Source organism: Diospyros lotus, chromosome 12 (genome assembly GCF_014633365.1).
Source record: "Diospyros lotus cultivar Yz01 chromosome 12, ASM1463336v1, whole genome shotgun sequence".
Classification (NCBI taxonomy): Eukaryota; Viridiplantae; Streptophyta; class Magnoliopsida; order Ericales; family Ebenaceae; genus Diospyros; species Diospyros lotus.
This window is the reverse complement of record NC_068349.1, coordinates 33,121,505-33,135,323: the sequence shown is the minus strand read 5'-3', so window position 1 is coordinate 33,135,323 and position 13,819 is coordinate 33,121,505. Positions and strand designations below refer to the sequence as shown.

Below are 13,819 nucleotides of genomic sequence, written 5' to 3'. Positions count from 1 at the left end.
TTTTGTTACTATGTAAGTTGTAGGATCTGAAGTATTCTCTTACATGTCTTTTAACAAAATGTTTGCAGGTGTGGGTCACATGACCATAACCTCTATGCTCTTGATTATAGAAATTACTGCTGTGCTTTTAAGCTTCTATGTGGTGGCAGTATCTACGGTTCACCTGTAATTGATGAGGTATGTTTTGGAAAAGCATACATGAGGAAATGATTTTTCAGAAGTTAGATCTAGTTTTAGGTTGACCAGTATTATTTTTTCCTTCTTAGTTGTATGCATTGCTTGTGGTGTGACCAACTCTGCCCCTCTCTTCCTCTCTCAGCATGTATATAATGCAGCATGCTTTAGCTCTCACTCTTTGTTGCATTGATGAATGCTTGGATGTAATGGCCGAAATTTCTAATAATTGAATATCTTTAGGTAATTTTTTTAAAATATTCTCCTAGTACTCATATCTAATTCAACTTTCAAAGTCCTTAAAACCCCTTAAAATATTCTCCTGTAAACCCAAACTTAAAATATTGTTTTAACTCTTAAATGAACACCAAAACTCACATAACTTAATGGAATCATAGCTGGAATCATAGCTTAACGTCTGTATAACCAGTGGGAAATTTCCCAGTACTGAAATGACCGTATTGCCCTTAACCATTTACTGCTCTAGGCTGCATAAAAACAGAGCGGCCAAATGAAATTTCCAGAACTTTCAGGGCCTATTCAGTTGTAGAAAACATTTTCTAATTTTCCAACTCCAATTTTCTATTGAATGATTGACTCTCCAATTAGAATACAGAAAAATCAAATAAGCCCCAAGCTTTACTTGATTGCACAGTCATTTATGTAGTATGATAATAGCTTTGCCTGTCACATGCATAGTAGGTTTCTCTATGTCAACCAGTTATAATGATTCTAGGTCCTTGTTAAGTAGTCAAAATTGGAGTCATGGCAAGACTAAGTGATGATATGTTGTATGGCACTTAGCAGTTGATGATTTTGAAGCTGTTGCCAAGAATGTTCTGAGAGGAAAAATACAGCTGTTAATTTCTTTGTTCTTTTCTCAAATACAAGTTATATTATTTTTAACATTCTAGTTTTTCAAATTAACATTAATAATCTATTAATATGGTGTTGCTACTTGACTTACAAAGCACTGATTCTTGTTAGTCATGTAAGGCAAATTGATTTAAAGATTTCTATATTTCTTTATATGCATATTGCATATGCTTCGAGTTGCCTGCCAAGCTACTCCAATTGAATCTCCACAATCTCTCTCCTTGGAATGGAGCTTCCATGTGAGTCTCCAAATGCTAGTTGTTTAGTTGAAAAATTGGAATTGAAAATTAGAAATATTTTTACATGAAATTTTACCAGTATATTTCTGAACGCCTTAGGCATGTTCTCTAATTTTTGTGGAAGTTTATAATGATATTTAGAACCCAAAGAAATTAGTGTTTTATCTCTGTGCTTTTGGCTCTCACAGAATATGTTTTCAGTCGTAACCTTATTTAACCCCGTTAATGATTTTTCTTGACTTCATATATTCTAGAGTCAATATACAGATAGTTTTAGGATATTCTACATATTTTTATTGAATGTTTCCGTAAATTTTAACCCCATTCAAACACCAAACTTTCAGTTTTCTATATCCTGAAAGTTTCTGGGATGTTTGACTCTTTGGATGAATTCACCTATGAAAAGAGTTTATCTTGGATCCTAATTTTAGAGGCAATGTATCAACACTGTCGGGAAATAAGGAGTAATTTTCAGAATTATAAGATTTATAAGTTATTTGTTTTCTTATATAGTTATTGGTTTGTTTTTCAGTTGTATTGTCTGTTAGTGGGCTGAGTTATGGTCCATAAGTTGTGTTTGTTTTCAGATTAGTGGTTAGGTGGTGGCTTCTTATTTTAAGGAAGTGGGGAGTACTTCTCCTAAACTGTATATATATTGAGGTATAGGCTGGAAATAAGATTAGTTTTTCCTTGCCAATTCGTAACAGACACAATAAAGTTGATTTATGAATGTTACTAGAATTTATATTCACCTCTACATTGACTGTTTCTATTTTTCTTCCTAAGATACTGAATTTGCTGAAAACATTTAACAACTCATTTCCTTGTTTTTGCCTTAATGTCCATTATAGCTCCAATGAATTAACAAAATCTACTTCAACAAAACCTCTAATGTCATGATAATCAACAATAAATAACATTCTCATGAAAACACAATAGCTTAAAATGTGATTCTAAAATGATGCTATATGTAACATTCACATTGGTTCTTAATTCTACTATCACATCCCAGAAACAAGTATGTTCTAAAGATTACATAACTTTCAAATATTCTTATAAACTCCGAAGTTCTGGCATGTTTCTAACCATCAATTTAGATATTACATCAAAAGGAAACTAACTACTGGATTTTTTATGAAATTGGGGAAATGGAAGTTAAGAAGACTAAATAACAAGGAAGAGAGTGCCATAGGTATTCTTGACCTTACTATGCATCAATACATATCTTCATGGCATATAAATCATATGAAAAATAATTATCTCCATCTTGTGGCTTTCAACCTGAACAAATAGTGGAATAAACTACAAGAGGTTAATAGATTTTCCATGCCCCCATCAGGCACTATGCCATATATTCATGCATGCATTTTAACTTTGGGAAATCATGCATAAGACCTTTTCAATTAAGTTCGAAATAACAAAGGTGACAATTTTGCCCCTACACAAAAATACTCCCAAAGACCTTTTCAGTTGGGATTGTTTCATACACAAATCTACCCAAGGAGGATCAAACTCCACTTGTTTCGTACACAAATCTACCCAATGAGGATCAAACTCCACTGGACTCACTCTCAACCTTCGCTTTCCTCTTACCTAGAATGATGTAAAAGCAAGTATGAGCTGTAAGGCTCAGCAAGTAAAATTTTTAAAACAGACGGGAATCAATAGAAATCGAAGCAAGCGACGGAATTACTTATTAATATTAAACACACCCACGCTATGCTTCACAACATCATATAAAATTATATATATGCATAAATGCACACATATGGCCATTGGGGCCCACATAAGTAATATTGGCACCCAAATCCTAAAAATACGTACTTAACTTATGGTCATATACCTGCAAACATAGACATTAATCACCAAATTGTGGACCGAAGTCCTTCCTCACGTCAGACTTATGTCTACTGAGCTTTCGGCATAATAGCCGTCCAATACAAGCAGAAGCTCTCTCGCGTCAGACTTTCGTCTACCGAGCTTATGGGTATACCTTGCAAACATTGTCCGCTGTGCGCATTAATCCTCATGTAACACTTAAATAGTTTCAAAGAATAAAAATTCATGCATGAACATGCAAAATATTCCAAGCATGTGATCATATATTACACACGTGCATAACTTTTACAACAAGGAGAAAGATAGAGAGAGCCTTGTGCACCTGCTGCTACATTTATATACGCCATATATATATATATATTCTATATGAATGGATTAATCAGATAGAATGAAAGAATAAGGCAACGGTACAGGGGCCGCTTGAAAAGAGAGCACTTAGGAATTATAAATTGAAATCGGTAAGTATAATAATAATATTATTATCATTTTATACATTATTTCTCAGTAGGAGGGGAGAACTTTTCTCCCCACGTCCCTTCATAAATTTGCTCCAGGTTTCACTTAGTCTCCCAACACAATTGCCTTTTCATTTACTTTTTAATAATATAATATCATATATATATATATATATTATTTCTTGCTCCAGCCATTCTTTCCAATTCACTACACCTCACCAGCTCGTAGTTCCTTTCTTTTCCAATAACATACAATATGATAGTATATATTTGCACATATTTTTAATTACAACAAGTAATTTCATTTATGTGTATAATTTTTTTTTTATAACAACAAGGAATTAATTTAAAGTTACTGGAACACTAGTGCCACTAATGACATTAATGAATTAAATAATCATCATAGACATGTATTATAAGGTTATACACACTATTTGAAATAAATATGATTCATCAAGAATCTAGTAGTTAGAAAAACATGAATCATCGAAAGAAGAACATCATTCCTTTAAAAGTATAGGGTGGACCGAAACCCTAATTAAACTTTTGAACAAGATTCAACAAGTATTCCAAAAAGAACAACGAGATTAAACATGATAGAGTAGGCAAGAATCATAATATCAAACTCATCTGAAATAAGAATTTCAGGAAAAAAAATTTAGAAATGAAGGAATAAATTTTCTGGGATAGAAAAGAGGTTTAAGAACTTGCAAAAATACAAAAAGAAGAGAGTAGGAACTTGCATCTGAAATTTGAAATGGAAAGGGTGGAAGAACTTGCCTTAAATATTTTTCCTTCGACGTTTGCAGTGAGCTTGAGAGAGAGATCTAGAAAATTAAATAGACAGATAGGATGGAATAATGAAGACGAACGGAGCACTGAGGCAACACTAGAAATTGAAAGAGAAAGAAGAACATATAGTGCGTTCTGCGTGGAAACACGAAAGGGGAAGAGAAGAGTGCTCTCATGTGCGCCCAAAGCGCTTCAATTAAAATGGACTGCCAATTTGCTTATCTTCTTTTTTATTTCTAAAATAATAGTATTATATATATATATATTATTTATATATACTCAACATAAGAGAATAAGTTTTCTCCCCACCTTCCTTCTATAATTCTTCTCACTTTAATTATTAAATTAAAACTCTCCTCCGCATAATGCCTCCAACAACTCGTACTTCACTTTCTTTACATTTTAAATTACACCCCACTTCCCTTTCTTTACATTTTAAATTACATCTCCTACTAACCCATTTACATTTTAAATTACACCTCTTGCTTACATTTTAAATTACACCCTTGTCTGCCGCATTAAATTCCACTCAATTTTTTTTTTTTTTTTCTTTTCCACCATGCCTCTTAGCCACCTGTGGCCCCATGCCACGCCTGCATGGCCCTACACCTGCGCGCATAAAATTAATTCTAAAAATTCGCACCTACCTAGCCCGTGACTCAAACCTGCAACCTCTACTTTCACACGTGCGTGACCACCTAACCTACAAGTACCCTTTCTAATACATATGCACCAATTAGCTATATACTAATCTCAATTCCCTTAACTAAAAATAAATTCCAACATTTCACTCCCAAGGTTCAAACCCAGAACCTGTCAAATCCCTCTCGCACACATAACCACCAAGTTACAAGACTCCTTTGTTCATACTTATGCAACAATTAATTTTATACTAAATCAACTAGCAGATTCTAAAATTATATTTAGACTCTAAAAAATTAAAAAACCTCCAATCTCATTATATTTAGGTCAGGATGGGTCTTTGTACACATAGGAATTTTGAGTAGAGTTAGGGTGGCATGCATTAGTTAGGCATGAGTTTTAATAAGGATTCATATTCTAAATACTTTGGTCGTGCAAGAAAATGAGTACTTGTTGTGGACAGCTGCCAACCCAAGGTCAAGGAAGGCCAAGGCCGTGGTCAGATTGTACCTATACCTGTAATAGCACCTGTACCAAATTCACCGGGAGAGGCTAACAGAAACTTACGACATGAAGTAACTTATGACAGGAATATTGTGGGCAGCTGACATGCTAACTGCTAACCGGTTAAGATAGGACCAGGCACAATAGAGAGCTAGGGGTAGTCCAACTAGAAACAATAATGGTTAGGCATCTAATTCTGCGGCTCAAGAAACTGATGGTAATGTCAGGAGCCTGCTGCTGAAGAATTTTATGACACTTCGACCTCCCGAATTTTACGAAGGAATAGATGTTTTAGCTGCGGAGAATTGGATACTATCAGTGGAGAAGCACCTTCGGTCTATGGGGTGTAACAATGCACAAAAGGTGTAGCTTGCGACTTTCCTATTAAGGGGTGATGTAGAGAGATGGTGGAAAACCGTCAGATAGAGGGACACTGGCAGGGAACCATCATGGGCTAAGTTTCAAGAAGCATTCAACGAGAATTATTTTTCGGAGTGGATCCAAGAACAAAAAACTTACGAGTTTATTGAGTTGGTACAAGGGAGCAGGACCGTGGCTTAATATGAAGCAGAGTTCATTTCTTTAGCTAGATTTGCTTCGGAGTTGGTCTCCATAGAGGCTAAGAAGGCCGCGAAATTTCCGAGGGGATTATGTGTTGACATCCAACACGCACCAGCTGGTGCGAGGATCATGGACTACCCTATCATAGTGTAGAGGGAATATGCAAAATAGCGGGACAGGAATGGGTTGAAGGTTGGTCAAGTAGCTCTAAAAGGAACGGGTACCTCTCTAGGTCACAACAACAATAAGAAGAGGAAATGGGAAGTGGGTCCAGGCAAGAGCACAGCAAGAATCCCGCCATGTGACATTTATGGCAAAAAGCATAAAGAACCCTGTCATTTTGGTAAAAGGGGTTGCTATCTCTGTGGTTAGACAAGTCATGTTCGAAAGGACTATTCTTAGGAGGTAACGTGTTTCCGATGTGGTCAAAAGGGCCACAAGGCAAATAATTGTACACAACCACCGCAACATGGAGGGCAGAGACCAGGAGGACAGGGTCAGAGACCTAATCAAAGGCCAATTGTGCCATGGATGCATGGAGCAGCTCCACTGTTAGCATTGCAACAGGCACAACACCCTACTACCACTGACAAACCCCATGTATAAGGATGCTTGCTCTGACAACGGTTGATGCAGAAAGAGGGAATGACACTATCCAAGGTATTCTCTTCCTGAATAGTATTGATGTCTGTGTGTTCTTTGATACAGGTTCTACTCATTCTTTTATTGCTCCTTGCATTGTATGTCATGTCCCTATCCCTAGAACTTCATTGTCGTACTATTTAATTGTGACTACGCCAAGGGGTATGGTATTGATGGGTGGTGAAGTATTCAAAGATTGCGATATTAAGATGTACAAGGAATTACTTGGTGATTTAGTTGTACTTAACATAAAGGACTTCGATCTCATCTTAGGTATGGATTGGTTGTCTCGACATTATGCTAAGGTTGATTGTCGATGGAAGGTGATCCATTTTGAAATACCCTAGCAACCAAACATTGTATATCGGGGTATCAACCTGATGAGTTCGACTCCAGTGATCTCGGTAATGAAGGCAAAGAGATTGATATGCCACGGTTGTGAGGCGTACCTCACTTTTGTGACAACTAGCACAGAAAACAAGCCAGAGTAATCTAAGATTCCAATGGTCCAAGATTTTCTTGATGCGTTTCCGAATGAATTACTAGGGCTACCGCCTCAGAGAGAGTTTGATCTCTCAATTGAATTAATTTCGAGTACCCAGCCTATTTCCAAGGCTCCCTATGGGATGGCCCCAAATGAATTAAAGGAGTTGAAGACTCAGTTGCAAGAATTATTAATTGATAAGGGTTTTATTCATCCCAGTGCATTGCCTTGGGGTGCTCCGATGTTGTTTGTTTAGAAGAAAGATGGATCGATGAGATTGTGCATCGATTACCACCAACTGAATCAGGTGACTATAAAGAACAAATATCCATTTCCGCGCGTGGATGATTTTTTAGATCAACTTCGTGGAGCTTCGATCTTTTCCAAGATTGATTTGAAGTCGGACTATCATCAAGTACAAGTTAGAGAAGAGGATGTTTAGAAAATAGCTTTTCGTGCCTGCTATGGACACTTAGAGTTTGTAGTTATGCCATTTGGGTTAACAAATGCCCTAGCAGATTTCGTGGATTTGATGAACCGGGTCTTCAAGGAATATTTAGACTGTTTCGTCATCACATTCATCGATGACATCTTGATCTACTCACTGAGTCCAGAGGAGCAAGAGACACATCTCAAGACAGTTTTGCAGAGACTTAGAGAAGAACAATTGTATGCAAAATTCAGTAAGTGTGACTTTTGGATGAGACAGGTGGGGTTTCTCAAACACGTAGTATTTGGAAAGGGTATTTCAATTGACCCTGAGAAGGTCAAGGCCGTAGTTGACTGGCCGATCCTACTACAATGACCGAGATCCGAAGTTTTCTTGGACTTGCTGGCTATTACCGGAGATTCATAGAAGGTTTTTTTCGTCTATCTTCATCCATGACTAAGTTGATGAGGAAGGAAGTAAAGTTTGATTGGAATGAAGCATGTGAAAATTGTTTCCAAGAATTAAAGCGGAGATTAACCACAACTCTTGTTTTGGCTATTCCGAGGAGTGGAGAGAAGTTCACGTTATACAGTGATGCTTCTTATACGGGTTTGGGTTGTGTATCGATGCAGGATGAACACATGAATGCATATACCTCTAGACAATTAAAGAAACATGAGATGAATTACCCTATGCATGATTTGGAATTGGCAACGGTCGGGTTTGCACTTAAGATTTGAAGACACTACTTGTATGGCGAGAAGGTGGAGATTTATACTAATCATAAGAGCTTGAAGTACCTTTTTTCACAAAAGGAGTTGAATATGAGACAACGGCAATGGGTGGAATTGTTTAAAGACTATGATTGTGAAATCCTATATCACCCAAGAAAAGCCAATGTGGTGGCCAATGCTTTGAGTCGGCGTGGAGCATCAATTGCAACAGTGATGGTACAAGAATGGATGTTATTGAAGCAAATGAGTGAATTAACTATCTCTACTTCTAAGAAAAGACCTGTTGTGTACTGTGCTTATATGAAGGTGCAATCAAACTTGATTGATTAGATTCAAGTCCAGCAGCAAAATGATGTGAAGCTAACAAAAGTCTTAGTAGATGCAGAAAAGTTCATCTCTTTGGGGTACAATCAGAGGGGCGATGGCTTATTGTTATATCATGGTCGAATTTGTGTGCCAAATAATGAGGAGATAAGGCAAGAAATCCTAGCTAAGGCTCATAAGGCACACTACACCATTCATCCAAGTACAACAAAAATGTATCAGGATCTACGACGCCAGTTTTGGTGGGATGACATGAAAAAGGATGTGGCAAAGTTTGTCTCGCATTGTTTAGTGTGCCAACAGGTGAAGGCAGAACATCAGAAACTTGTAGGCTTATTGAAATCGTTGCCAATCCTGAAATGGAAATGGGATAACATATCCATGGATTTTGTTACGAGTTTGCCTAGAACATTGAAGGGTCATGATGCGATATGGGTTATAGTTGACAGGTTAACGAAATCAACACACTTTTTTCCGATTAGGATGACCTTTCCTTTGAATCACTTAGCTAAGAGGTACATTGAGGAAATTGTGAGATAGCGTGGAATTCCGCCTAGCATAGTATCTAATCGCGATCCCAGATTCTCTTCTCATTTTTTGGATGCTTTGCATGATGCCCTAGGGACTAAGCTGAAATTCAGTACAACATTCCATCCGCAAACTGATGGGCAAACAGAGCCGACTATTCAAACTTTAGAGGATATGTTGAGGGCATGCGTGTTAGATTTTCATGGCAATTGGGATGATCATTTATCATTAGTGGAGTTTGCCTACAATAACAACTACCATTCCAATATCAAAATGACACCTTATGAGGCACTTTATGACAAACCTTGTAGATCTGCTATTTGCTAGGAAGAGGTAGAGCACTATTAGGGCCGAAGATTATTGAACAGACATTTGAGAAGATTCAGACCATCAAGACTCGAATGAAGGCAGCTCAAGACAGGCAGAAGAGTTATGCTGATAAGTGACGGCATGACCTAGAATTTGTTGCAGGTGACCATGTATTCTTGAGGGTAATGCCTATGAGAGGCATGTAAAAATTTGGAGTTTCTAGAAAACTCAGTCCTCATTATGTAGGACTTTTTGAGATATTGGAGCGAGTAGGATCCTTAGCCTACCTGTTAGCCTTACCTCCACAGCTGGCCAACGTACATAATGTTTTTCATGTGTCCATGTTACAAAAATATGTGTCAGACCCACAACATCTCATTGATTATGAACCCCTTGAGATCAAAGAGGATGCATCGTATGAAGAGTTGCCTACTAGTATTATGGATCGAAAGGAGAAAGTACTAAGGAATCGATCCATTCCCTATGTGAAGGTCCAATGGCAACGTCATAGTCCAGACGAGGCTACTTGGGAATTAGAGAAGGAAATGAGACGTGTCTACCCTCATTTATTTGATTAGTCGAGTAAGAATTTGGAGGACCAAATTCTATTAGGAAGGGAGGGAGATTGTAACATCTCGATATTTTGGGAAAAACTAATTTATGTATATAAGATAATTTATTTATCATTTATTTTTTATTTGTGAGTTTGGGGAATTTAATGGGAGAAATTAAAATCTTTGTGTTGAAATGAGAATGGAGGTTTTTGAAATTTCTGGGGTCTAAATATAATTTTCGAATCTGCTAGTTGATTTAGTATAAAATTAATTATTGTATAAGTATGAACCAAGGAGTGAAATGTTGGAATTTTTTTTAAGGGAACTGAGATTAGTATATAACTAATCGGTGCATATATATATTAGAAAGGGTACTTGCAGGTCAGGTGGTCATGCACACGTGTGAAAGTAAAGGTTGCGGGTTTGAGTCATGGGCTAGGCAGGCGTGAATTTTTAGAATTAATTTTATGCGTGTGAGTGCAAGGCCTCGTGGGTGTGCACGGCGTGGCCATGAGGGGCAGGGCCATGTGGGCGTGGCATGGGGCCACAGGTGGCTGAGAGGCATGGTGGAAAAGAAATAAAAACAAAAAAACAAATTGAGTGGAATTTAAAGTGGGAGGCAAGGGTGTAATTTAAACTGTAAACAAGAGGTGTAAGTTAAAACGTAAATGGGTTTGTAGGAGATGTAATTTAAAATGTAAAGAAAAGGAAGTGGGGTGTAATTTAAAATGTAAAGAAAGTGAAGTAGGAGTTGTTGGAGGCATTATGCGCAAGAGAGTTTTAATTTAATAATTAAAGTGGGAGGAATTATAGAAGGAAGGTGGGGAGAAAACTTATTCTCTTCTACTGAGTATATATATATAATACTATTATTTTAGAAATCAAAAAGAAGAGAAGCAAATTGGTAGTCCATTTTAATTGAAGTGCTCTAGGCGCACATGAGAGCACTCTTCTCTTCCCTTTGCGCATTTCCACACAGAACACACTGTACGTTCTTTCTCTCCGTCCATCTTCATTCTTCCATCTTGTCCGTCTGTTTAATCTGCCAGACCTCTCTCTCAAGCTCACTGCAAACAGTAAAGGAAAAATATTTAAGGCAAGTTCTTACACACTATATGGAATAAAAATTTTGTTTCTATTCTCTCATCAATCTAATTACATGGGCTCTTCTTTTATAGAAGAGGTTTTACATAAAAAGGAAAGTAATCAATCTAAGAGATATTTACATAAAAGGAAAACAATCAATTTGTGCAATAGGAAACTATAGATCTATACACAATAGGAAACTATATAATAGGAAAGGATAGCAGTTGTATATTTAGGAGAGTTTCTTAAGACTAGTTTAGGCAAGATTCCCTAAATCGATTTTAGGAAACTCATATCACCTTGAATTCTCCGAATGCTAACATAGTATAACCCTATATTTTTGGGTCGAGCCGACATTGCCTATTTGCTACGGTAATGGGTCATGCTACGACATTGTCTAGTAGCATGACCTAGGCTGGCCCACAGGTGGCCCAACTTGTTTGACACCTCTAGTTGTATCCTTTGTTAGATAAGGTTCTCTTCTATTATGAGTCACATTGACCAAACTACAAAACACAATTTATTGAAATGCCATTTTCATTAAAATCTGAATAGAACATTGGACCTATCTCCAAGATACAGTATTCACAATTGTTGTTCGGTACATACCTTGGACCTATTCCTAATATGGAGTATTCATTATTATTGTTTGGTTTGTCTTTTGACTTGGATCTTGCATAATGACTTCTTTCTATTCATTTTTACAAGTTGTAGATCAATTCAGTTGTTGAGTTGATTTTAGGAAGAGACACACTGGGAGCGAGAAAGAGGGAGAGAGCCATGTTGCTCCATAAATTGTCATGACCTTCATAGCTTACTCCATTTGTTTGTCCATGTCAAAGTTTGTTTCAATTATCTATTCCTAGATAATACTCCCACCTTAAAAAATTGGATACATCAGTTAGAGTAAAGCATTCCACTATGCAGAAATCCCCTTTTTTGGAGAATAATTCATTATGTTATTTCCCTTGGGAATGTCACAAATATATATATGCACAATGGATCCTAAGAATTCTCCTAGATTTTAGAGATTAGATTCCTACTTTGTAGGACTAGATTACAACAACCTTAAATACAAACAAATCTAATCAAAACTAACTAAAAAAGATAAAATATAACAGCAAGATAAATCACGGAGAATAAATCAGCAGATAACGAGCTCAGCAGCTTGGCCCTCCATCAGCTCAGCAACTTGACCCTCCATCAGCTTAGCCATTAGCTCGACAACTCAACCCTCCATCAACTCGGCCATCAACTTGGCAGCTCGGCCTTCCATCAGATTAGCAGCTCGGCCTGACAACTTCCAATCTACACTATCCCTCAAGCTAGGCTGAATATATTATTTAAGCCAAGCTTGGTATTTAACTCATCAAATACTCTTCTTTGTAATGGCTTAGTCATAATATCTCTGAGTTGGCTGTTTGTAGAAGTAGCTTGGCTGAAAAATTCCTTATTCTAGCTTCTCTTTGATGAAGTGCCTGTCAATTTCTACATGTTTTGTCCGATCATGGTAAACCGAATTTTGAGCAATACTGATAGCCGATTGGTTGTCACATAATACTAGTATTGGTTGTGCCATAGTCACCTGTAACTCTTGTAGCAACCTTTTTAGCCATACCCTCACAGAACCCATGAGCCATAGCTCTAAACTCAATTTCTACGCTACTCCTAGAAACCACTAATTGCTTCTTACTGCGCCAAGTAACTAAATTTTCCCAACCAAATAAACAATATCTCGAGGTTGACCTTCCATCATAAATTGAATCTGCCCAATCAGCATCATTGTAGATTTCCACCCCTATGTTCGTTATTTTCCTGAACATTAGCCATTTGCCTGGAGTTAACTTTAGATATCTCAGAATCTGATATACAGCCTCTAAGTGTCTTTCTCTAGGATCATTCATGAATTGTCTTACCACACTTACGAGAAACCTATATCTGGTCTAGTATGTGACAAGGATGAGTGTTTTAGAGAGAGAAGCTCTCAACCATGTGTATGTTCTGTGCGCATGGGTGCTCCTGGATGTGCTGATTTCTTGGATGATGGCGCTCGTTCTGTGATTTGCTGGGCATTGCTACACGCATTTAAGGGGTGGGTCCTCGTTGACCATTCTCGGTGCTGGAAGCAGTGGTTCTCTCGGTCATTTTTCAAATTCTAGTTTCCCGCCTAGCACTGTCGGAAGTCTGCATTAGCGGCTGGTGTCGCCAGATCTCGCAACTTGCTTTGGGAGTGTGTCCTCTCCCTGGGATCCCTCCCAAGGATTATTTATTGCGATTTCTGAGCAAGGGGTCCTTGTTGCGAGGTGCTTTTGGTAAGCGATGGTGTCGGAGTCCTAGAATCTGGGTCTGATCCTTGCTCTTACCCATCTTATCAGATGGGTAGGAAGAAGGTGAAGGAAGCAGCAAGGGAGAATGGCCCATTGGTTGAGGAGGTTATGAAAACGTTCAGGATTAAGCCATCGGACAGCAAACCGATGGAGCCAGGTGCGAATGGTAAGGATAAGGTGCTGAGGGAGGGTTGGATTCTTCTGAAAGGGAAGTTGAAGGAGACGGTCCCAGATGTTGTTGAAGTCAGAGCCTCCCCAGTAAAACCCGGGGGCCAAGGTTGGGTTTGTGTGGAGGAGCAAAGCCTGCCTAGCGAAGTCT

General features: G+C 37.8%; 1 protein-coding gene across 2 annotated transcripts in view; it reads left to right on the top strand.

Moving 5' to 3' along the window:
- The window catches only part of LOC127787456 (putative acyl-activating enzyme 19), a 129,824-nt gene that overhangs the window by 75,583 nt on the left and 40,422 nt on the right, over positions 1 to 13,819 (top strand). For both annotated transcript variants that reach the window (XR_008020162.1, XM_052315511.1), the window contains exon 10: positions 69 to 177. Coding sequence is in view for 1 of the 2 variants with exons in the window: in XM_052315511.1 (XP_052171471.1) it covers positions 69 to 177 (109 nt within the window). In the remaining variant the exon portion in view is untranslated. The remainder of the gene's footprint in view (positions 1 to 68; positions 178 to 13,819) is intronic.